The sequence below is a fragment of the Zea mays genome, chromosome 3 (genome assembly GCF_902167145.1).
Source record: "Zea mays cultivar B73 chromosome 3, Zm-B73-REFERENCE-NAM-5.0, whole genome shotgun sequence".
Classification (NCBI taxonomy): Eukaryota; Viridiplantae; Streptophyta; class Magnoliopsida; order Poales; family Poaceae; genus Zea; species Zea mays.
The window spans coordinates 74594178-74617819 of record NC_050098.1 but is presented as its reverse complement, the minus strand read 5'-3'; the positions used below and the strand labels follow the sequence as shown (position 1 = coordinate 74617819).

Here is a 23642-nt window from a genome sequence, read left to right as displayed (position 1 = left end):
ACTTGCACTTCAATATTTATATGTGGTTCAAGCTGTCTTCGAAGTGCAGAGTATTTTAAGACAGGAACTTCTATTCCGCTGCAACCTACTCGAAAGGTCTTTCATTCCACTGCGATCGAACCTTCGAGTAGAGTAAAAATTTCCAGTTTTAAAGTGATAATTATTATCCGCCTATTCACCTTTCTCTAGCGCGACATCCAGATCCTGTTCCCGGGCATAGGAAACTTTCAATGTTACAAAACACATATGCAGTTTGCTATCACAAGTTTCAACTTAATATTATCATACACACTTACATATAACTATAGATATATAAATTGACAATTAAAAATAACATAAGTCTTAGAAAATTTGTGTAATTCGGTTATTTTGAATACTAGAGGTGGTATTCGAGTTACTCAAAATAATTTTGGATTTTTAGAGTTGATATCTGAAATTTGGGAACAAAATTTGGATTTTGAATATCTCGGATTAAATTTAGGTCGGGTATTTTGGGTCGGCTAGTCACCGGACCTTCGTTCCGCCCAACCGAGCAACCAACCTTCCCAAAATTTCGAACTCGTATTAACGGTCGGCGGTGGGTGTGGAGCGGGACGGGGCGGCGAGATCACGACGAGATGGAGACTGACATCTCTTCATGCGGAGGCGGCGGCGCCCAACAGCGGGGTATAGGACCTGTGGAGGTGCAAGCGGCGACGGCAGCACTGCGGCGGTCAGAGGTGTTCCACGTCTTGAAGGAGCTCGTAGGCTTCGTCCTCTACATGCACCACCAGATCCCCTCGTAATACTCGATCTATTCCCTATTTTCGCCTGTGCAATCTTGGATTTGGTATAATCTATGGCGGATATGGTGGTTTTCGGTGTAAATTCTTTGCTTCGGGTCTAATCTAGCGATTTGCGGCAGTTGATATTACGTTTTCGTGGTATATCTGATCGGGCGCGACTTTGGTTTTGGTTAATTTGGATTGGATTGAACCCGCCCTTGTCGTTGCCTAGAGCAAACTTCGGGTCATTTAATCTAACTAGGGTTTGGATTAGCTTCATTTGACGATGGATCAGGTCACGCTCCAGTGTTTATGCTATGGAGCAATTCGCCTGATAGGGCAATGACAACATTGGATTGACTGACTCTAGTTGATTAGACCATTACATGCAGTTCGACTGCCCCAACAAATATCTGTCAGTTTATTGTGATTTACTGGGTAATTCATTGCATAATTATTTAAACCGGGAGATTCTTTGCACATTAAGCCAGTTGCTTCTATATAGTTTTTTGTACACTTTGATTTTATATGTACTATTAGTTCCATCCTCTTTTACCTGAACGTTTCCTTGATATTGTCTTGTCCTGGTTCCAGAGGTATTTTATTTGGAACCTGCTTATTGGTCTATGCTTAGCTCCCCAATCTCGGATTTTTTTCGGTTGTGCGTATATTGTTTGATCACTATTGTCATTTATGTTAGACTAATGTATTAGGCTATAGGCCCGGTTGGTCCTATGGGCCAAGGGTAGTAGCTTCCCTGACCTCCCTTTGGTTTCTTGTAGATTAGGCAAGGATCTCCTTGATTGGTGGTCTTTATATAAACCCCAGACATCCTTGCCTCTTTTGGTTCCTTGTAGATTAGGCAAGGATCTCCTTGATTGGTAGTGTTTCTATAAACCCAAGACATCCTTGTCTATGTATATGTACGTGCTATGCACCCAACCCAACATAATCAATCTACTACTTTCTAGCTATACCTTTCTTCATGCTATCACGAGGTCGAGTCCTTTCCCGATCCCACTTCTGCTTCCCATAGCACGCTGTCACGACTGCATCTTCCCCTACTCCGGCGCTCCTCACCGTAGCACCCATGGTTGGGAACCCCTCTATTAGAATGAATATCTCTATTTCTATATTAGGCTGATAGGGTATATCCTTCCTTTCACCTGCGTGTGATTGATCCCTTTCCATAGTAGAATAGCCTGCCTTCTCAGGCAGTGTAGGCCGGCCCTAGATGCCTTGGCCTCCAAGGGTATTCACCCTATATATGTAATGGTTCATTTGTCCCAATATTATACACAAATTCTTCCTCATTCCTCTCTTCTAACATGGTAATCAGAGCCATTATCTGTTTCTGCTTCCGACCCAGCGGCTGACCCGCCTAGTCGCCTCCCTCCCATCCCCTACCCGCCCACCCTCCGTCGCCCTCCCCCACCTCCACCATGGGTGACCACCTTCTCACCCCTAAGGAGCGAGCATGCCAGGAGAGAGAAGAGGTTGACCTCCTCCAACAGTTCGCCGAACACCTCCGCGCTGCTCAGCAGGCAAAGAAGGATGCCGCTTACGCCCGTACCCGTGTTCAAGCTGCTGTTGCCGTCCTGGAGAAAGAGCGCGCCATCGTCGCTGTCTTGGAAGCCAAGGCCGCCGCCGCCCAGAAGCAGGTGACACGCTCAAGCCCGATGGCCCGCCATCTTCTCCACCAGCAGCGAATACGAAGCCGCTGTCATCGCCAACCTCCATGTGCAAGCGGCAGGCATCCAGAACATCCGGTCCCTTTGACCATTGTTCTAGAAGTCACCTCCACCAACTTCTCTCCTAGGCAAGATCAAATGTTGCTCACCCTCAAGCGCTTCTCCCTCGCTGATCATGTCCTTTGCAGCACCGTCTTCCTCGAGGACCTTGCCTGGGATCGCATGGACAATATTGTCCTCTCCTGGGTGACTGGAACCATCTCCGTCGAACTTAAAGACATCATCCGCGAGCGTGGCGGCACTGATCGTCACGCCTGGATAGCCCTGGAAAATCAGTTCCTCGAGAACCAGGAGACGCAGGCTCTTCACCTCGACGCCCAATTTCGCAACTTCGTCCAAGGCGATCTCACCGTTGGAGAATACTGCCAGAAGATGAAAGGCTTTGCTGACGCGCTGGCTGATCTCAACACTCCGGTCACCGATCAGATGCTCGTCCTCACACTTCTCCGTGGTTTGAACCCGCGGTATGAGAACCTTCGCATGATCATCACCCGCTCCAACCCTTTCCCGTCTTTCCAAAAGGTCCGTGATGACCTCATCTTGGAGGAACTCATGGGGAGACCGGACTCGGCAGCCACGACACTCTACAACAACAAGACACCTGTGACTACTACACCACCGGCCACTGCTTCATCTTCATCACGCTCGACTCCCACATCGGCCACCCTAGAACCAGCACCAACAGCAGTGCTCCTCCCGGCGGTTCTGGGCGGCGCAACCGAAATCGCCGCAACGGAGGCGATCGAGGTGGTGCCCCCTGGCCGTCCTTCTTCAACCCATGGACAAGCACCATCCAAATGTGGCCCGACAACTCCCCTGGTGGACAGCAGCAGCGCTCCGGGAAGCCCACCATGTGCCCTCTCCCTCAGGCCTGGTCTCTATGGCCCCCTGGTGGTCTTCTTGGGCTTGCTCCCCAACCGGCACCTCTTCCACCTCTTCAGCATCAGGCGACACTCCCTCCTCCTGCTACGTTCCCAAACCAGGATCCGGTTCCCTCCAACTTCTCTTGGCGATATTGTGCTTAGAGGTCAAGTAACCCTCTCTATATATAAGGAGAAGGATTGTATCAATTGAAGGTAAGGAAGAGATTAGAAGGAAATCCCTTTTCTCTTGGCGGCCGTGGGCAAAGCCCTGCGGTCGGCCTACCCAACGCCCCTGTCTCTAGCTGTCTCCCTCTAACCCTAGCTGTCGCCCTCAAACCCTCGCAGCCCCATCCAACGAACATTACCCGTAGCACTATAGCACCACGGGTACTGTAGCACCACAACCATTTGTCGCCCCTCAACAAATTCTGCGCTCAACACTAGCAACCACATAACATCAGCCCAAACGCCGACCATAACAATCTAGTATCAGAGACCTCGCTGATCCTAGGATGTCGGACGACCCTCCCTAGCCTCCTGTTTCCCCGCGGCGACTCGTATCCCGGTGACCTCTGGGGCATCAGCCGCCACCAGCACATCGCCCACTGCGCCCGGTCGCAGGACTCCTTAATCGCATTCCAGCGGCAGGTGCAGGACTCCTAGACGTTATCATCAACCACCTACCGGCGCTGATCGCCTTGTTGGAGGCGATCCAGGTCCAGCCCGCGCCGGCCTTGTCCGTGATCGATCCTTCATTGTCGTCCCACGTCTTCCCCTCTGCTGCGCAAGATTACCCCTATGACCTTCCCGGCTATGGGGGCATCCCCACCGCGCCCGCTATGGCGCCCTCCTTGCCCCTGACAGCTGTTGCGAGACGACCGTCGTCCTCTGCGCCGCCCCTGCTACAGTATGGCCTACCATGGTTTAGGGGCATTCCTGCCCTTTCGACGCCGGTTCCAGTCATCTTGGAGGTCTTCTCTGCGCCGCATGTCCTGCATGCGAGTTCGGTGCTCGACCCTTTTCTGCAGCCGGTCAACTGGCCGCCGCCACAACCGGCCAGCCGGCTCCTAGCCACCGAGGAGAGCAGCAGTCTGGGCTGCTTCCCACCACTCCTTCATTGATCCCATTGTTCACCGCCCCCATTCTTCCCGCCACAGCAGCACTGCGATGGCATCTTCTACGGGGGCGTGGATGGCATCCGGGCATCGACAACACAGCTACAGGCTGCCACACGCTGCCTCCTAGCGCGTAAGCAAGGACAACACCCTATCTTCAAGCAGCGGCACCAGTCGTCCCAAGAACCTTGCAGCAGCTCGCGGAGAGGAAGGCGATTGCGCGGGCGAGTGCCTGCAAGTTGTCTGCGGTGATGTGGCTGTAGGATGCGGCGCGTGGCCTCCTAGTGCTCCGGTGGCTGCAGGAGGTGCGTCGGCAGACGCTTGGGGCATCATTGGTGGCGGTTGACCACGGCACACGGGGGCGCGACCTCGCCTAGTCGGACGACCATCAGCAACCACGCTGGCTCGTTGTCTCCAAGTGCGAGCATGGTGCGTGTCTCGTGGGCAACGAACTCCAACTCTACGATAGCGACGGTAGGGAAGGCGCTCCCCTCCTTGTCATCGGTGAGGACGCACTGCTTAGCGCCACCACATTCCGCTACCGGCCGCCACAAGGGCCCCTCCGCTGGTCATTGTTGTGACCCATTCTAGGTGGCCGTCCATGCGCTCCCCTTTCGTCTAGATGGCGTCCATGGGATCCCGGTGGCTGCACACGTGCAGGTCCAGTGCGTTGAAGGTGTCCGTCTCATCTTAAGGGGTAAAAAAAAGAGTCACAATATATTTCAGATTTGGAATAATAAAATAAGCCAAGATGTAAAAGGCTTATTTTTAGGTGTCAGGTTTGTGTCTAGCAGAGTCATCGTTAGGTTGCAGTTCGAGGACAACCTGCTTGCCCAGGAGGGGTGTAGTTTCAGGGCCCAAGAGGGCCCGCTACAATGACGTCGGTACTGTAGCACGCCACTCAGGTAGGTTAGATAAAGATAAGGATAATTTGGGATAAGATTAGAATTAGAGATAAGATTAGATATAATGCTTAGAGGTCAAGTAACCCTCTCTATATAAGGAGAAGGATTGTATCAATTGAAGGTAAGCAAGATATTAGAAGGAAATCCCTTCTCTCTTGCCGACCGTGGGCAAAGCCCTGCGGCCGGCCTCCCCAGCGCCCCAAACCCTAGCCGTCGCCCTCAAACCCTTGCAACCCCATCCAGCAAGCAGTACCAGCGACACTGTAGCACGCGGGTACTGTAGCAGCCATCTTCCGCCCCTCAACAATTTTTGCCCTCAATACTAGCAACCACATAACATCAGCTCCAAACGCTGACCATAACAGTGCTACATTCGTGGTACCCTCCACCTTGGACTTCTGTTGCGACCTTCTTAGGACAACCTGTGGCGTAGTCAGATGCAGTTTGGGCTGGTTGCCCGTACATGCATAAGTCCACTTTCGACTATGCGGTATTTCTAGGCGACAATCTGATCTCCTAGTTTTCTAAGAGTCAGTCGACCGTGTCCCGGTCCACCATTGAGGCGGAATACCTCGCTGTGGCCAATGCACTGGTCGAGGTTACTTGGCTACAACAACTTCTCGAGCTGCATGCTCCTCTACAACGCGCTTCGTTAGTGTACTGTGACAACATTAATGTCGTCTACATGTCCTACAACCTCATTTAGCATCAACTCACCAAACACATCGATGTCGATCTTCACTTCGTTCGGGAGCGCATTGCAGTTGGAGATGTTCGTGTACTCCATGTTCCCACATCGTCTCTATAGGCCGACATCTTCACCTTGTGGTTGCCTTCTTTGGTCTTTATTGAATTTCGATATACTTTAAATGTTCGTGGTACCGACAATTCGACTTGCGGAGGCATGTTAGACTAACGTATTAGGCTATAGGCCCAGTTGGTCCTAGGGTCAAGGCCGACAGCTGCCCTGACTACATCCAAGTGCGCCTCTTTGGTTTCTTGTAGATTAGACATGGATCTCCTTGATTGGTGGTGTTTCTATAAACCCATGACATCCTTGCCTCTTTTGGTTCCTTGTAGTTGTAATTAAGCAAGGATCTCCTTGATTGGTGGTGTTTCTATAAATACAGGACATCCTTGCCTATATATATGTACGTGCTATGCACCCCAATATAATCAATCTACTATTTCCCAACCTTTCAATTTACTATCATTGGTAACAGTTTTAGTTTGTTAAATACTGTAGGTTGAGTTTTATTCCGTTTTTGGTTTTCATGCTCAATGAGTTCCACAACAAGGTGTTCACATGTAGACTAAAATTTCCTATAATGATCACAAGAGAGACTACTCTCTTTGATGCTTTAGTTCTTGATAAAATATATATATCTCTGACAACATTAAGTAGGGTCGCTCACGAGAAAAGCATTGTCCAAACAGGTTTACATTATTCTCTTTTGTGCTTGAGTTCTTGATGAAGTATTTATCTCTTACACCATTAAGTAGAGTCACTCACAAGAAAGGAGTTGTTAGATTGTTATAGACTACTCTTTTTGGTGCTTGAGTTCTTGATGAAGTGTATATATCTCTGATACCATTGAGTAGGTTGATACTCAATAGCCAGAAACAACATTGTACTCATAGCGCACTCAAGGCAAAACAATGTACACTTGGAGCTTGGAGTTGTGATATTTGTATTACCCAAACATAGGACACATGCCCCCTACACCTATACACTTGGTCATTAGCAGTTCTTGTTTCATGGGAGCCCTGACCCAACAATTCGACTAATGATTCAACAACAATAACAAAGTCTTTTAGTTCCAAGCAAGTGGGGATAGGCTAGAATTAAAATCCAAAAACCCATAAGTCAAGGTTTTATGGCACATGTGATAGTTATTTTCCATGCACTCCTATTCAAGACTAAAACTTTGAGTATATTCCATCTTTTCAAGTCTCCTTTTATTGTCTTTTTTCATGTCAACTTCATTCTTCCCCTTTCTCTCTTCCCATTGCTATCGCGCCTTAGGATCCCACTACGCGCTGGTGTCTCTGGAGATCTCCATTGGATGTGACAAGCTTTTCTTTAATTGGTGTTACCCCTAGCCTATCACATATTTCAACTTTCGAATCGATCCCCTCTTATATGGCCATAAATTCAACGCAACATATGTATTTATACAAAATTTATCTATTGAACAAATCGTATTTTTATAGGCCAACATTTTGCACCATACAACATAGCAGGTCTAACCACCTGTTGGGGCGAAGGCGAACACGCTACCCTTCGCTCGACGCCTTCGTCGCCTCCTCACTTTGACGAAGACTACATCCACAGAACACGCCCGGACAAGCCGAAGACATCGACTGGACGAATTGTAAGGCGAAGGCTCTGTCGAAGTCTACGAGTCTCACGTCGTCACCGCCCCGGGAGGCCCATGCAGGATTCGGCCCACGGTAACGGGCCCCGCGAGGATAAGCGTATTACGGGCCACGTTTGTAATAGCCTTTACTGTAATGACTGCATGTAATCTCCCCTCGTGGGAATATTCTAGGGACAAACCAGGTACGCGAGGGCATAAACGTCTTTGACAAGGGATGGGTGGTCACTCGAGTGCCTATAAATACCCCCGTACAGTGCCCTCACAGGGGCAGATGAACAAAGCTTTTGCCATCTCACGATAAACTTTGCAAATACTCTTTCTGCTTTTCATTGGATCTACTTGTCCGGAAGAGCAAGTTCCAACATTTGGCGCCCACCGTGGGGGCTACGAAAAAAAACCCGCGATGGCCCCCAAACGAGCTAGTTCGAAGGCAGCCCCATCCATCGACGAAGCAGCGAAGGCAGCGCTACTGGCGGAGAAAAAAGGCAAGGCCCTCGCGGACAACACCCCCCAAGAGGCCTTCGAAGATGAAGCTGTCAGCAAAAGACAGCGCCAAGACCACCCACCCCCGAAGGCACCCTACGCACTTGCAGCTCCGGAGGCGTACCGCAAGCACCACCACCAGGCTTCGCTCGACCAGAGGGCGAAGACGCAATAGAAGACGACGAAGTCATCGGTATCTTAGCCGAAGACCAGCTACAGCTGCGGGCCCTGCGCATCAAGAACCACAACCTCCAAAAGCAGAAAGACATCCTCGAGGCCAAGCGCCAACGTGTCACCGTGCAGGCCAAGGTGCGCCAGATGATACAAGACGAGGAGCAGAGAGCTCGGGAGCTAGAGCAAGAAATCGCGCTCATGCAGGGCGAGGGCCAGTACAATTTGCAGCATGGACTACCTCTCCAGCAGCGTGTCCAAGCCGGAGAACCATTCATACCACATCGCGGCCCTTTCATTCCGCACGCCACAGCTTTCCAAGGGATCAATTACCTCGATGAGCGAAGCCCCTTAGCCCCGCAACTCCAAGCATCGCCTTGGCCCGCCAACTTCAGGGCTGGCACCTACCCCAAATACAACGGCAGTACTGACCCGACACAATACATCATGAGTTACCAGGTTGCCGTCGCATCGTTAGGAGGGGACGACGCCATAATGGCCAAATCTTTCATCATCGCACTCGAAGGCCCGACCTTGACTTGGTACACCAGGTTATCGCCACTGTCCATTGACTCCTGGAAAGGACTCCGCGACAAGTTCTTGCTCAACTTTCAAGGGTATCGACCTGATACCGATGCCTTGGCCGAGTTATCCCTCTGCAAGCAACAAGAGAAGGAAACCCTTCGCGAGTACTACAGGAAATTCCTGACCCTCAAGTCGCAACTGCCATCGATCGACGACCACATCGCGATCCATTACGCCATCAGTGGCCTTCGGGCTGGCGTCCTGTACAGTCACTGCATCAGGGACCCACCCAAAAATCTCCAAGAGCTATATCAACTATTCGAGAAGTATGCCAGGTCCGAAGAGCTGCATCAACGAAAGGTTGAGTCTCAGAGGAAGCCTAAGGACCCTCCGCAGTCCAGCAGAACTTGTACCAGGCCTTTGCAGCCAGACTCCGGACGTGACAGCCGCAGCCACCAACAGGTGCACAACATAGCCAATCAGCACCCAGCCGGAGAAACTGCTCGCCGTCAGGAATACCCTCCCCAAGGCCGCGGCAATGGCACCAGAGGGAGAGGCCGAGGACGGACGCAACAGCCACACATATTCTACTGTCTGTTCCATGGTGAGGACTGCGCACATCCAACAAGGGACTGTCCAGAAACAAAGGCCACCAGGGACAGAATGTCCAGAGCACAGCCAGCCGACAACCAGAGGGTTGTCGCGCACACATACCACCACCACCACCACCACCAACAACCCTACAACAACGAGCACGTCCAGCATCTACCCAACCACGTGTACCAGCACCGTCAAGAAGTGCAGGTTCTGCCACCACCGCCTCCGCAACACCCAAATCCACAACACCATAACCACCCCTAAGCACCCAAGCAGGAAGACTTCGCCGAACAACCATATCGTGGAGTCATCCATATGATCACCGGAGGGTCCAGCGTGAACTTCGAAACGAAGCGGCAGAAAAGGGACCACTACCGAAGTGTGAGCCACATCGCCCTCACCGGCCCAGTGATACAAACAAGGTGGTCTCATGTATCGCTCACCTTCGACGCCAGAGACGTTGATATACGCAGCGCCCCTCACGTCGACGCCATGGTGATCAACTGCAGTGTAGCCGGCTGGGACCTACATAAAGTCCTGGTCGACAACGGCAGTCAAGCTGACATCATCTTCCTGCACGCCTTCGATCGCATGGGCATAAGCCACAGCTTACTCAAACCTTCGGACAACCCTCTATATGGCTTCAGCGGTAAAGGCACCTTCCCCGTCGGCAAGATAGAGCTACCCCTCTCATTTGGTGTAGCACCCAATGCACGAAGTGAGCAGGTCACTTTCGACATCGTCGACATGGTATACCCATACAACACCATAATGGGCCGGGGCTCTATCAACAAATTTGAAGCGGTCATTCACGGACTCTACCTCTGCATGAAAATCCCTGGTCCGCAGGGCGTGATCACAATTTATGGCAACCAGCAGACTGCACGCAATATTGAAAGGGACTTCGTCCCTAGGCAATGGAATGTACACTGCCTCACGACACAACGCGAAGGTTTTGAAGGGACCCGCCCGGTCGTCGACGAAAAAGTAAAGGCACAGCTACAAAGCAACGATGGATCGAAGGCGGTACCCCTCGACCCGGCTACACCTAAGCAAACGGTCATAATAAGCGAAGACCTGACCTCGCGAGACAAGTAAAAACTCATCTCTTGCCTCTCCCGAAACAAGGACGTCTTCGCTTGGTCCGCCCTCGATCTGGTCGGGGTCAGCCGCACCATCATAGAGCACGGTCTGGGCATCGACCCTTCGGTGCGCCCAAAAAAGCAACGACTGCACAAAATGTCTGACGAGAAGACTGAAGCCGTCAAGGCCGAGGTGCACCGCCTGTTGGAAGCCAACTTCATCGAGCCAATTGCTTATCCTACATGGCTCGCCAACGTGGTCATGGTGCAAAAGAAAAGCGGCAAGTGACACATGTGCATAGACTTCACCAGCCTCAATAAGGCTTGTCCCAAGGACAACTTCCCCCTGCCATGGATCCACAAAATAGTCGATAGCGCGGCAGGATGCGAAGTCATGTCCCTCCTCGATTGCTTCTCCGGTTACCACCAGATATACATGAAAGAGGAAGACAAGGCGAGCATAAGCTTCATCACACCCTTCGGCACGTACTGCTTTATCAGGATGCCAGAAGGCCTCAAAACCGCTGGGTCAACCTTTTCTCGCCTCACCAAGAGGGTCCTCGAAGGTCAAGTCGGCCGCAACATTTTCACCTACGTAGACGACATCGTCGTCGCGAGCAAAAACAAAGAGGACCACCTGGCTGACCTCGCAGAAACATTCGCTAATATGCGTGATGCACGACTTCAGCTCAACCCCGAGAAGTGTGTCTTTGGAGTTCGCCAGGGGAAGATACTTGGTTACCTAGTGTCACACCGAGGGATCGAGGCCAACCCAACCAAGATCCAAGCGATCATCAACATGACACCCCCGCAGTCAGCCAGGCATGTCCAGCGACTGACAGGCAGATTGGCCACCTTGAACAGATTCATCTCCAAATCCGCAGAGCGCAGTCTACCCTTCCTCAAGACATTGCGTGGTGCAAAAGACTTCGCTTGGGGACCAGAGCAGGCGGCGGCCTTCGAGTCGCTCAAGCAACACCTGACCGACTTAGCAACTCTTGCTAGCCCCGACCCTTTGCTGCCTCTTCTTCTCTACATTGCAAGCCCTAACCGAGTCAGCGCAGCGTTAGTCCAAGAGCAGGACAGAGAGAGCACGACCCGACAGTGCCCAGTGTACTATGTCTCTGAAGTCCTCATGGCCTCTAAGTGCAACATAACTGAGCTAGAAAAAATTTCATACGCAGTCGTCATGGCATCGCGCAAGCTGCGCCATTACTTTGAGGCATTTAAAGTATGGGTCACTTCGGACAGGGGTCTGGGAGAATTGTTCAGGAACCCGGAGGCATCCGTCCGAATCGCCAAATGGGCAGCCGAACTCTCCGGGTACAACATCACCTTCGAACCTCGAACAACGATTAAATCGCAAGTCCTGGAAGACTTCATCGTTGACTGGACAGGACCAACATGGCAACAAGAAGAGTCCCCAGAGAAAGTTTGGACCATCCACTGCGACGGCGCGTGGTGCCATGCGGGGGCAAGCGCCGCGACAATCATAACATCACCCACAGGCGTCAAGTACAGGTACGTAGCACGCCTCAGCTTCGCCTTGGAGTCCGACAGATGCACCAACAATATAGCAGAGTATGAAGCCGTCATCCTGGGACTTTGCAAATTACGAGCACTCGGTGTCACCACATGCATAATCAGGATGGACTCCAAAATAGTCGCCGGCCAGGTTGAGAAGGAATACTCCGCGAAGGACCCTGCGCTCATGCAGTATCTCACAGCTGTCCGTAGCCTCGAGAGACAATTCAAGGGTTTCACCCTGCAGCATGTCGACCGTGCCAAGAACGAAGAGGCCGACACGTTGGCCAAGGCGGCGGCCAAGGGCGAGGCCTTGCCCTCCGATGTGTTTTACCACGTCATTGGCACACCAGCTGTCCGTAACCCCGAAGGCCTGCAAATAACTTAGGACACCGAAGGCCACCGCATCGTCAACCTCATCATGGCCGAAGACTTGCGGGCACCAATAACACTGTACATGCAAGGCCACTACCATCCAAGCGATCGCAATGAGGCCAAACGACTAAAGCACAGAAGCAGGGACTTCACATTGGTCGAGGGTCAGCTGTGCAAAAAGGGGATCAGCCAGCCCATGCTGAAGTGCATAACTGAAACAGAAGGTATGACAATCCTCCGTGAAGTCCACAGCGGAACTTGCGGCTCCCACTCAGGACCTAGGGCCCTCGCTGCCAAAGTGATTCGTCAGGGATTTTATTGGCCCGCAATAATCTGCACCGCCAATCGAGTGACAAGGTCATGCGAAGCATGCCAAAAATTCTCCCCTCGCTCAGACAGCCCCTCACAATTCACCAAACTCATCGCCCATACATGGCTGCTTCAACGCTGGGGGCTGGACATCGTTGGACGACTGCCTACAGCTCAAGGGAACCTTAAGTTCACCTTCGTCGCCGTCGAATATTTCACAAAGTGGATTGAGGCCAGGGCAGTATCCACAATAACATCGAAGACCGCCCAAAAATTCTTCTGGCAAAACATTGTCTGCCGCTTCGGAGTCCCGTCCGAACTCACAGTCGACAACGGCAAACAGTTCGACAACCAAGACTTCAGGGATTTCTGCTTTTGCATCGACACCAAGCCTGTCTTCGCCTCGGTGTACTTCCCACAATCCAACGGTGTTGTTGAGCGCGCCAATGGTAAGATTTTCAGTGCCATCAAGAAAAGGCTTCTTGACGACAAAAAAGGCAAATGGGCCGACCAATTACCCGAAGTGGTATGGGCCCTGAACACGACAGAGTGCCAGGCAATCGGGTTCACACCCTTCCGCCTGTTGTATGGATCCGAAGCCATGACACCGCAAGAGTTGAAACACGGGTCCCCCCGAAGAAACAAATCCGCAGTCCCCGATATCGACGAACTAACTTCCAAAGATCTCATCGACGGAGACCGCGTCCTCGCCCTGCAGGCTCTCAACAAATATCAGGTTCAAACCAAGGCCTGGCGCGACAACGCAGTCGTCCCAAGAGAATTCAACGAAGGGGACCTCGTACTCGTCCGGACCACCCGAACAGAATCACTGGGCAAGCTAGAGCCGAAATGGGAAGGTACATTCATAATCAAGTCGAAGGCATCCCCTAGTGCTTACAGGTTGGCAACATCATCCGGCGAAGACTTAGAACATTACTGGAACATCGATAATCTCAGGAAATTTTTCGTTTAAGTCTCAGGGCCTACGCGCCTTTGTAATTCTCCGGCCCCCACTCTTTTCCTCCCGGGGGGTGAGGTTTTTAACGAGGCGGAGCCATGTAATAATACACTAGTGAAAAGCCCCCGCAAAAATATTCAAGTATCACCATGTCGAAAAAGACCGATTCGACGACCTTCGGCATTCGACCGATTCGAAGTCACCGCGACAGGTAGCGTAGACTTCCCTCGCGTGCGACAAGATTCGTGCAAAAGCCGCCTAAGGGTGCGGCCGGACAAGCACAACAAGTGCGCAATGCGAAGTCTTTTCTCAAAGACAAATCCGTGCAAAAGTCGCCTCAGGGTGCAGCCGGACAAGCACAACAAGTGCGCAATACGAAGTCTTTTCTCAAAGACAAATCCATGCAAAAGTCGCCTAAGGGTGCAACCGGACAAGCACAAGTGCGTAATACGAAGTCTTTACTAAAAGACAACTGTGCAAAAGTCGCCTAAGGGTGCAGCCGGACAAGCACAACAAGTGCGCAATACGAAGTCTTTACTAAAAGACAACGTGCAAAAGTCGCCTAAGGGTGCAACCGGACAATCACAAATTACAGCGAAGGGCCACCAGCCCCACCACACAAATAAATACAATCGCGCTCCCCTCCCTCTTTATTACGAGCCGAGGGAGGGTAGCGTTTCCACTTACTAGTGAGGACATCACACACTACATCGGCTCAGCCTTCGGGATAATGCCCGCCTCCCGATAATTAAACAACATCATTCTCAATTCCTCACCCTTAAACATATTCCGCAGATCCCCCTCACCAATACTCGTCCCAAACGACGAGGACAACAAATCGCGTTGGCCACCCCGATCTACCCGAAGACGGGTTCGCTCCAGCCCCATCCGACGTCGCCTACCACTTCGCGACATCTCGCCAACACTATGTTTTGCCACCACTTTTCGTCGTCGGCGTTCGGACCTCGCGCCAGCCGGGGGATTAAACGATTCGCCCAACTCCAGCCGCGGCGAAGACTCCGCCGCGGCCACATCTAACGCGGCAAAATAATTCAAATCTTCATCCGAAGACTCTTCAGTCTAGGAAAACGGGCTCTCGAACTCACCATCAGACGAAAAAGACACAGCTTCAGGACCAGACAAACTATCATTAGCAGGCACTGTGTTCGCGGCCGTCACAAAATTAGTACCATCAGTAGGTGTTGCTTGCGCAGGCCCAGACGTCGGAACCTGCGCAGCAACCGATTTTCAGTATCACAAAAATTAAACCCTACATCCAACGCCCCTAGCTCTATCCCGCCACCTGTGAAGGGCCGACCGACGCTGCAGGGTCTTCCGCAGCTGGCACGGCCGCCACCGAAGTGTCTTCAGGCAACACGGCGGCAACCACAGGGTCACCTTCGCTAGCACCAGTTGGCGGCGCTGGCTGCTCTGTCCCCGCCCTCGCACCCTCCGCCAGAGGCATCGTGCTCCCCAAATCTTCCAACTCTTCAACCTCCTCATCATTCGCCATCTACAAAAACAGAACCAAACATAAGCACCTATTCTTCACAACAAATACACTAAAGTAAAATAATAACAATCCGTACCTGCTCCATCGCCCGATCAGACCTTTCCCGGACAGTATCACAGCCGTGAGGGCCCCACATCCTATCATAAAGCGCCCTAGCGGACCGCTTTAGCACCGCGTCTTCAACCTGGAAGATTTCACGGTCGAAGTCTTCGTCGGACCGATCAAAGACTTTGAAGTGCCTACATCCCTCACGGGACAAGGCATTCGCGGCTCCCTCACAGGTGATGAGCGAAGCGAAGGACATGAGACCCGTCACGATCGACGGAAGGACCTCTAGTTCCTCCTGCAACCATCCAAGAAAGCGGAGGCCCACCTCCTTACCGGACGCATCAAAGGAGGCCGTACGCGCACCAAGCTGTCGGTACGCGTCCACGAGCAACGCACGCGCTCGTTCGACCCCTGTGCGGGTAGAGGCCTCCGCCTTGTCCAAATAGCCGCGCAGGCTCCTGTGGTTCGCCTCCGCCTCCGCAGCACGTTGGAGGGCGAGGCTAGCCTCGGCGCGCGCAACCTGCGCCTCCGCGCAAGCTTTGTCAGCATCCTCCTGTTCTGCTGCCAGCCGGCGTCCGAGTTCCTCTTTTTCGGTCTCCGCAACCGACAGCTTATCCATCAGGTTGCGGCTCTTGTTCTCCATGGCCGACTTGTCCCGCATAGCCTCAGTGTGCTGCGTCCGAAGGCGCTCAATCCTCCTTCGAGTCGTCGCCTTTCGGCAGCGAACTTCGAGGTCAGGGCCCCCGACGCAATCCGTTCGGCGAAGGCGGCCGCCTGGCATCAAACACCGTCAAATTTGATGTCATATAAGAAGAACACACTGCTGAAGACTACTTACATGCTTCAGCTGCTGCGCAACTGAGCCTGCCACGTCCTTAGCGGCGACGGCCGAAGCGATCTCACCGCTTGCGCAAAACTTGGACCATGGGTCCTGCGAAGACCCCTTCGCCCCAGCAGCCACCAGCGCCTGGACAACAACCAGTTGCCCAGCCTCCGATCCTGCACCATAGTCTTGTCAAACACCCAGATCTAAAAAAATATATAATAGAAAAAACTCACCAACAGGTCCCCGCCCTGTATGGGCGTCGAACATCGCGACGCCGCCCACAAGATAGTCATCCACGGAAATATCCATGGAGACTTCGGCCCCGCCCACCTCCGTCTCAGCAGTACGTGGCAGAGATGGAGGCTTTCGCTCCTGCGTGGGCGCGACAGGGAGCGATTTGCTAGGGCCGGGGACGGCAGCCTTCGCACCCGGCGGAGGCTTGCTGCTGCCGGGGGCGGCAGACTTCGCGACTCCCCGCGAGCATTTTCCATCACTGCCGATACAACAGCAGCAACATTCCGCCTGTAAGGAAAAATCTTCATCTCACGAGCTAATCGAGATGTACGAATGTCCTCGCCGGCCGCCCGGGGTATCGGAACATTTCTAGGTCAGCGACCCCCGGTAACCTTCAACATTCGCGCGGAAGATTCCCGGAGCTCGGACGAAGACATCCTCTCCCCGAGAGCCGCGCAAGTTCCCATTAAATCCACGACAAAACGATCGGAAGCCCCCCACCCCTCAGCTGCTGTACCTAGTTTCCTCTTCTTAGTGGCCGCAGCCGGCACTGCTCCCCGCGAAGGGCCTTCGTCGACCGCTGCCACCGCCCTCTTTCCCCGGCGATCGCCAACAACGACATCGTCGTCTCCCGGGTAGTCGCCATACGACAGACGGTTCAACTCAAAAACACGATTCAATCGAACATTCGAAATGCGGATATCCCAGCTCCACAAGGTCTCAGTCTTCGACACATATCGCCCTACAATCCTCGCGGCCTCGGCCTCCACTTCGCGCACAAATGCGGCCGGGTTCTGGCCCCGCAAATCCACAGCGAATGATGGACTTCGCACCAACTGATCGCCCAGGGTCGGCATCCGGCGGGGGCACACTTCGCCAAGTACCCAGCCGTGTGCCAAGGGACACACTCCATAACCAATAAATTCCTCAACCAAATCGCGCCCGCTACTCATGCGGGCAGCGTACCGAAGGGCCCCTTCGTCCTCATCATCCTCCGCCACCTCGAATCGTGGGAACGCCACATAGCAGTGAGAGCACATAATGGCAGGAGGGAGCCCAGGCAGATCTTCGACTTCCCCACAAGAAACATAAAACCAAAAGTCCCACCAGTTGCCCCACTTGTTCCTGGCACAAGGGACTATCTCCACAACTTTCGCCGAAGTCTTTCCAGTCCTCGGCGTAAAGGTGCACGATCCAAATTGTGCAATCTTATCTCCTATTTTCCTTTTTTACCAGTGCAGGTAATAGTTCTTGGCGACGACTGCCCGCCGTAAGAAGCAACCACCCAAACATACTTCGCCAGCGCAACCACGACATTAGGTGTCAACTGGTGGACCTGCACTTCGAACCTTCGCAAAACCTCCGCCACGAAACGATGCGCTGGGAGACGAAGGTCGGCAATGAAAAATGCCTCAAACACAACCAATTCGCCCTCAGGCTCAGGGATCCTTGAGTGACTTCGTCCGAGGATACCTTGAGTGACTTCGTCCGAGGATACCTTGAGTGACTTGGTGGTGACGGAGTTGCAACCGGGCCACACCAAGTGCCGAACTCCAGTGTGGCCCGGTTGCAACTCCGTCACCACCAAGTCACTCAAGGTATCCTCGGACGAAGGATCGGCCGACGACGCACTCGCAGCAGATGAGGAAGAAGACATTGCTACGTACCGTCGGCGGCGGCGCGCCGTCTGCTTGACGCGGGCTAGATTTTCGAAGCGAGAGAGCAAGGAGGGCAGGCGAGCGGTTTGCAAAAGTTAGGGTTTCTACGGCGCACGCAAGGGTAAGAAACAGTCCCGGCCGCGACCGCCTTTTTATAAACAGGACGCGGCGCTTCGGGAAACACGCAGTCCAACAGTAACACGTCCATCAACGGTCACATTTCAAAACCCCCCGCGGGACCACTTCGAGCGAGGGCAGCGTATCCCCCATCTAGTGGCGTCTTCGGCACCAGATGACTTAGTCGAACTGGTCCCTCGGAGGGCAGATGTTACGGCGAAGGTGAACACGCTACCCTTCGCTCGACGCCTTCGTCGCCTCCTCACTCCGACGAAGACTACATCCACAGAACACGCCCGGAGAAGCCGAAGACGTCGACTAGACGAATTGCAAGGCGAAGGCTCTGTCGAAGTCTACGAGTCTCACGTCGTCACCGCCCCGGGAGGCCCATGCAGGATTCGGCCCACGGTAACGGGCCCCGCGAGGATAAGCGTATTACGGGCCGTGTTTGTAATAGCCTTTACTGTAATGACTGCTTGTAACCTCCCCTCGTGGGAATATTCTGGGGATAAACCAGGTACTCAAGGGCATAAACGTCTTTGACAAGGGACGGGTGGCCACTCGAGTGCCTATAAATACCCCCGTACAGTGCCCTCACAGGGGCAGATGAACAAAGCTTTTGCCATCTCACGACAAACTTTGCAAATACTCTTTCCGCTTTCCCGTTGGATCTACTTGTCCAGAAGAGCAAGTTCCAACACCACCGTCTTATAAAACTTGCCTTTTAGCTTCTATGGTCCTCTCTTGTCTAGATGCTTGATGCCACTTTATCCACCCTTCTCTCTATAGTCTATAGCATTGATCTTAAATACAACTAGATCCTAAATACACGTATAGTACATTAACATCTTCATCAATATCCTCATCTCTCTGTAGCATTAATTCTAAATACCTAAAGATGTCTTCCCTGGACACCACTTGACCTTTTAAACTAACATCACAACAATTTCTCTACTATATTTAAGTGGCTACATTGTCATGCGTTCCCTCCCCTCGCACAGGTGCTCGCCCAGCGAAGCCACCCACGCCCGCCCAAGGAAATAACCACCAAAAAAAGCGTCCAAAAAGCTTGATTGATAGGGTTTGAAACCAGGACTGCCTGAAACACAGCTCCGTCAACCAACTGAGCTATCAGCTGCTTGTGTTATAGAAAATCTTTCTTATTTATAATATCTTTCATTTCAATATAGAGAAACCGTAGCAATGTACGTGTATCTAACTAGTCACTATTGATTGAGTTATTCAAATTGTGCATTCCAAAGCCTTATTTGCCTGGGGCTACTGTGTTGAGTGTTTTTCAATATATATCCATGCATAAAAAATGAAGACAGTTTCTTTTAGTAATCTAGAGTAGGCTGGGTATGTACTGTGCTATTAATTATCAAAGAATTTGGAGTGTCTTAAATTTGCTCATTTGTCAGGGTTTTGCCGAGTCTTGAAAATGAATTTGCAAGTTTAAAGGAGGAAATGGTAAGTTCAGCATTCAGTAAACACTTTCCTACGACCATCTATTTTGGAAAGTAACCAGTTTGCGGATCATGGCTATTTGTAGACAGAAATGGCATTACAACCAGCTGAACTCAAACCATCTGATCGGAGAAAGTACAACACACGAAAAACGGAGGTTAGACGTAGAATAAAGAAGCACGAGAAGTTGATGAATGGCATCTCTACCTTACTCTGTTCTCTTCAGCACGCACTTGATGAAGTTTCTAGCATTGAAGGAGTTGTCCTGATACTTGGAGGAAGCCTTGTACGGCCCCTATTTGTTTATGACATTACAATTTCTCATGGTATCTTTGGTCCAGGAAGTGCCAAAGAACATGCTCTAACCAAGTTAGCCCAATCTGTTTCTCGGAAGGTGGGCTACTATTGCACGAACATTCCTAGGCATGAATACATGCAATGACTTGTCATGAGTTCTTATATTATATCAGCATCTATTTAGAATTTGACCTCTTTGAATGATTAACAGAACTTGTATATTTCTAGGCTATCCGTGCTCTTGTATCACGTGGAGCTGGGAGTCTGTCCTACACAGGTATTCTGTCTTCTCTTTTGCTATATATGTTTGGATGAGTTCACAGTCCACTTTTAACTTACGGCATTTCCATTTGTATTTTCTTCAAGGACCTAGCAAGTTGTTTTTGTTGGTAAGATGCTCCAGTACATTAAAGCTACCACTGGATTTCCTGCCAAAGCTTGATTTTCGTTACAGCAAAAAGGTATTATCCTTTTGTCAATGTTAATTTACATAACTCATTTGTGTTTATCTGCCCCACTCTGTAATATATAGCCAACTCCCCAAGGTTAATGCCATGAACCTAAACTTTTCACCTCAGGTTGTACCTCTTCAAATGCATATAAAGTGCAGTAAATCAGGGTGTTCAGGGCATAACCAGCACCATATGCCTCTTGTTGATTCCCCATGTTCGACTTCAGAATCTTCTCTTTCAGATGTTATTTGGTAATTTTTCTTTGTGGTATCCTCTCACAATTGATTCAGCTATGGGATTCTTCCACAATTTCCATGCCTTTTAGAATGTTGAATTTAGTGTCTTCTCATACTTAATGACGAATTATTTCCATACCTTTTATAAATCAGGTTTCAGGGCTGCCTTGTCAAACTGCAAATTTGTGCCATAGATGAACAGTTTTGTTTTTCAATTTATTTGATTATGCATGAATAGTGTATTGAATTATGATGCTTGAATAGTAACTTCTATGTTATGACGGTTCTGGATGAGGGAAACCATGTTGGTTAACTCTTAAGCTGAGTTCTAGTTAGGATAAATTTCTCTCCTGACTGTGGTCACTCGATTTTAATTTGTTGATGTTTCTTACAGGTTCCAGTGCAAGCATACAATAAGAGGTTTACCAGGCAAGGCGTCACTAGAAGGGTGATGTGTTCATGATATCAAAGTTTACCCAACATGTCTTTGTTGTTGTAGCGAGTAATATAACATATATGTACAGTAGATGATGCTTATTACTTTGATGAATTGTAGCGAGTAATATCAAATCAGTTACTACGTACCTTGTGTAAAGCAACTTTTGCTAGTTTTCAGGCAAATTAATCCGATGTTCGGTTGGAGCACATTGGTAGACGATGGTAATTTATTGTTTACTCGGTATTCCCTCCGACAAAAAAATATGATTATTTGTGAGAATTAAAACTACTTAAAATTTAAGCAACAACTCTAATAACAATAAAGTATTTTAGGTCTAAGTAAGTTACGGTAGACTAAAGCTAAAACATAAAAGAAACCATAAATCAAGATTTAGATATATGGATATTTATTTTTCATACACTTCTATCTAAGGTTGCTTCTTTTTCTATCACACCTTAGTACATCGTGTCACCCTTTCGGATAAATATAAAAATAAAACTATAAAGTCACTGGTCTCAACGGTTGTCTCGTCTCATTCTTTCTATTTAATACAAAAGTCTCTATATATTAAAGTACAGAAGATGTGCAACGACCCTTGCTTTTTCTTTTTTGAATTTTCAGTTAACCAATAGTAGATACAGGAGGAGGTGGTATTAGAACAATTAGTTGATTTGCCCTTTGCTTTTATTTCACTTCGAGGGAAGACCTTACTTTCGTTCCAGCATTCTCTTAAGGATGAATAGTCATATCGGTGGGGACTTCTGTTGGATAGCGTACGTTCGCTATTGATTCCTTTTTGAAAGGATAGGTGCTGTTGGGGACTTGTTCTCAAATGCTTTGAATTAAAAATAAGACAACATAAAATGTTAAATGTTAATGTCCTTCGTCCATTAAAGCATTATCTTACCAAGGGTATAATGAACTTCGGACGAAGGTCATGAGCAAAAATCACGAAGGTCATACCTTCGTGAATAAAGTTGTGAAATAATGAAATAATGAAAGATGAAATATAAAATATAAAACATGAAGGAATAATATACCAAAACACATAAACTTATTCATATATTTCATTATACAAGCTTAAATATTAAAACATAACATTTAATCGCATTTATACCTTCGTCTTGACAGAAGACAATAATCCAAGTGTCGCGTGCAAGTGATTACAAGATTGCGTGAACAGTACGGGGGTACTGTTCATCTATTTATAGGCACAGGGCGCAGCCTGTGTGAAATTACATTTATGCCCTTTACAATCGATTACAGTCATGACACAAACTATCATGGGTTTATTGGTCATTTCATCTTTAAGTCGGTTCACTCCTTTGTCTTGAGGCATGTCACTATGCCGAAGCTTTATAGGTGATAGCTTCAGCACTACTTTTGAGAGGATCTGCTGAAGGTGTTTCTTTCTTCAGGATCTTCGGCTACGAAGCATACCCCCAACAATAGCCCTTTCGCGGTGCTAGATCGTTTTTCGTAACGAGCTTGATCCGTGAAAAAGTCTCTTAGGCTTCGGGATGCCGAAGATCCGAAAACACCTTCCCTAAGCTCGTTGCCGAGAAACAATTAAAATAATCCGAGCGCGAGGTGGCCCCGCCATGCAGCAGTTACGTGTGTCCTGGCGATTCACCTTCTTGGGCTCTGTGGCCCACCGTTCAGTGGGTGCGGGCGGCTGTTTGTCCGGTGCGGAAGACTTGACGATTTACCTTCCCACCTGCGGCACTATATAAACATACGGGTAGGTGTGAAGTTACCACAACATTCATTGCTATTGCACTATTTTGCTGCCAAAAATTTGACCATAGCCGAAGCTTGCTTACTGCGTCCTCAACCGAAGCTATTCATTTTGCTCAAGCTTCGTAACAAGAAAGAGCTTCGGCATAGTTAAAAATTTTCAACTTCGTCAAAAATCAAGAAATTCAATCATCAGATGGCTAGGGTACGCGCAACAACTAGGGTTACTCGCGACGGAGAGGAAGCCGAAGGTGCCGAAACCGCTCCAATCTCTGAAGTGATGAAACAGTCAGGGCTGGTAGTATCGGAGGATGCACCTGCCGCTGAAGCTGAGCAGGTTGATGCTGAGGAAATTGAATCTGAAGATTATTACAGCGCCGTGCCATCTAAACCCAGCCACCTGGAGTTTGGGAAATCCACCATTACCGAAGGTGATATGTCTAAGCTGATGAAGTTAGGCTATTTCAGTGAAGCAAAAAAGGAGCTGGTTCATTTTGGCGGAGAGGAAATTACTCCGAAGCCAAAAAAGGATGAGGTGGTAGTATTCAAAAGCTTCTTTAAAGCAGGATTAAGATTTCCTTTGAATGGGATGATTGCTGATGTTTTGAAGAAGTTTGGGATTTATCTTCATCAGCTAACTCCTAACGCCATCGTTAGGCATAGTGTCTACATCTGGGCCCTCCGAAGCCAGGGGGTAGAACCATTTGCCGAAGGCTTCTGCCGAGTACATGAGCTTCATTATCAAACAAAAGCTAGAGAAGATGAGCTGCATGAAAACTTCGGCTACTACAATTTTGCTTATCGCAAAAATACGA

At 50.0% G+C, this 23642-nt stretch overlaps 1 protein-coding gene across 1 annotated transcript; it reads left to right on the top strand.

The window, feature by feature from the left end:
- The first annotated feature begins 547 nt into the window (after positions 1-547).
- On the top strand, positions 548-21231 carry LOC100382572 (uncharacterized). Its single transcript, NM_001366797.1, has 7 exons — positions 548-781; positions 19621-19669; positions 19752-20060; positions 20192-20240; positions 20330-20424; positions 20542-20666; positions 21046-21231. The coding sequence occupies exons 1-7, from the start codon at positions 618-620 to the stop codon at positions 21101-21103; spliced, it is 849 nt and encodes a 282-aa protein (NP_001353726.1). The 5' UTR covers positions 548-617; the 3' UTR covers positions 21104-21231.
- Positions 21232-23642: the final 2411 nt, after the last annotated feature.

What these genes read in the sequence shown, in the direction of transcription:
- LOC100382572 (NM_001366797.1), top strand. Translation starts at nt 618, where the DNA reads ATGGAGACTGACATCTCTTCATGCGGAGGCGGCGGCGCCCAACAGCGG. An exon ending in CAAGTTTAAAGGAGGAAATG is followed by an intron (nt 19,670 to 19,751) that starts GTAAGTTCAGCA and finishes GGCTATTTGTAG; the next exon opens with ACAGAAATGGCATTACAACC. An exon ending in TGGGAGTCTGTCCTACACAG is followed by an intron (nt 20,241 to 20,329) that starts GTATTCTGTCTT and finishes ATTTTCTTCAAG; the next exon opens with GACCTAGCAAGTTGTTTTTG.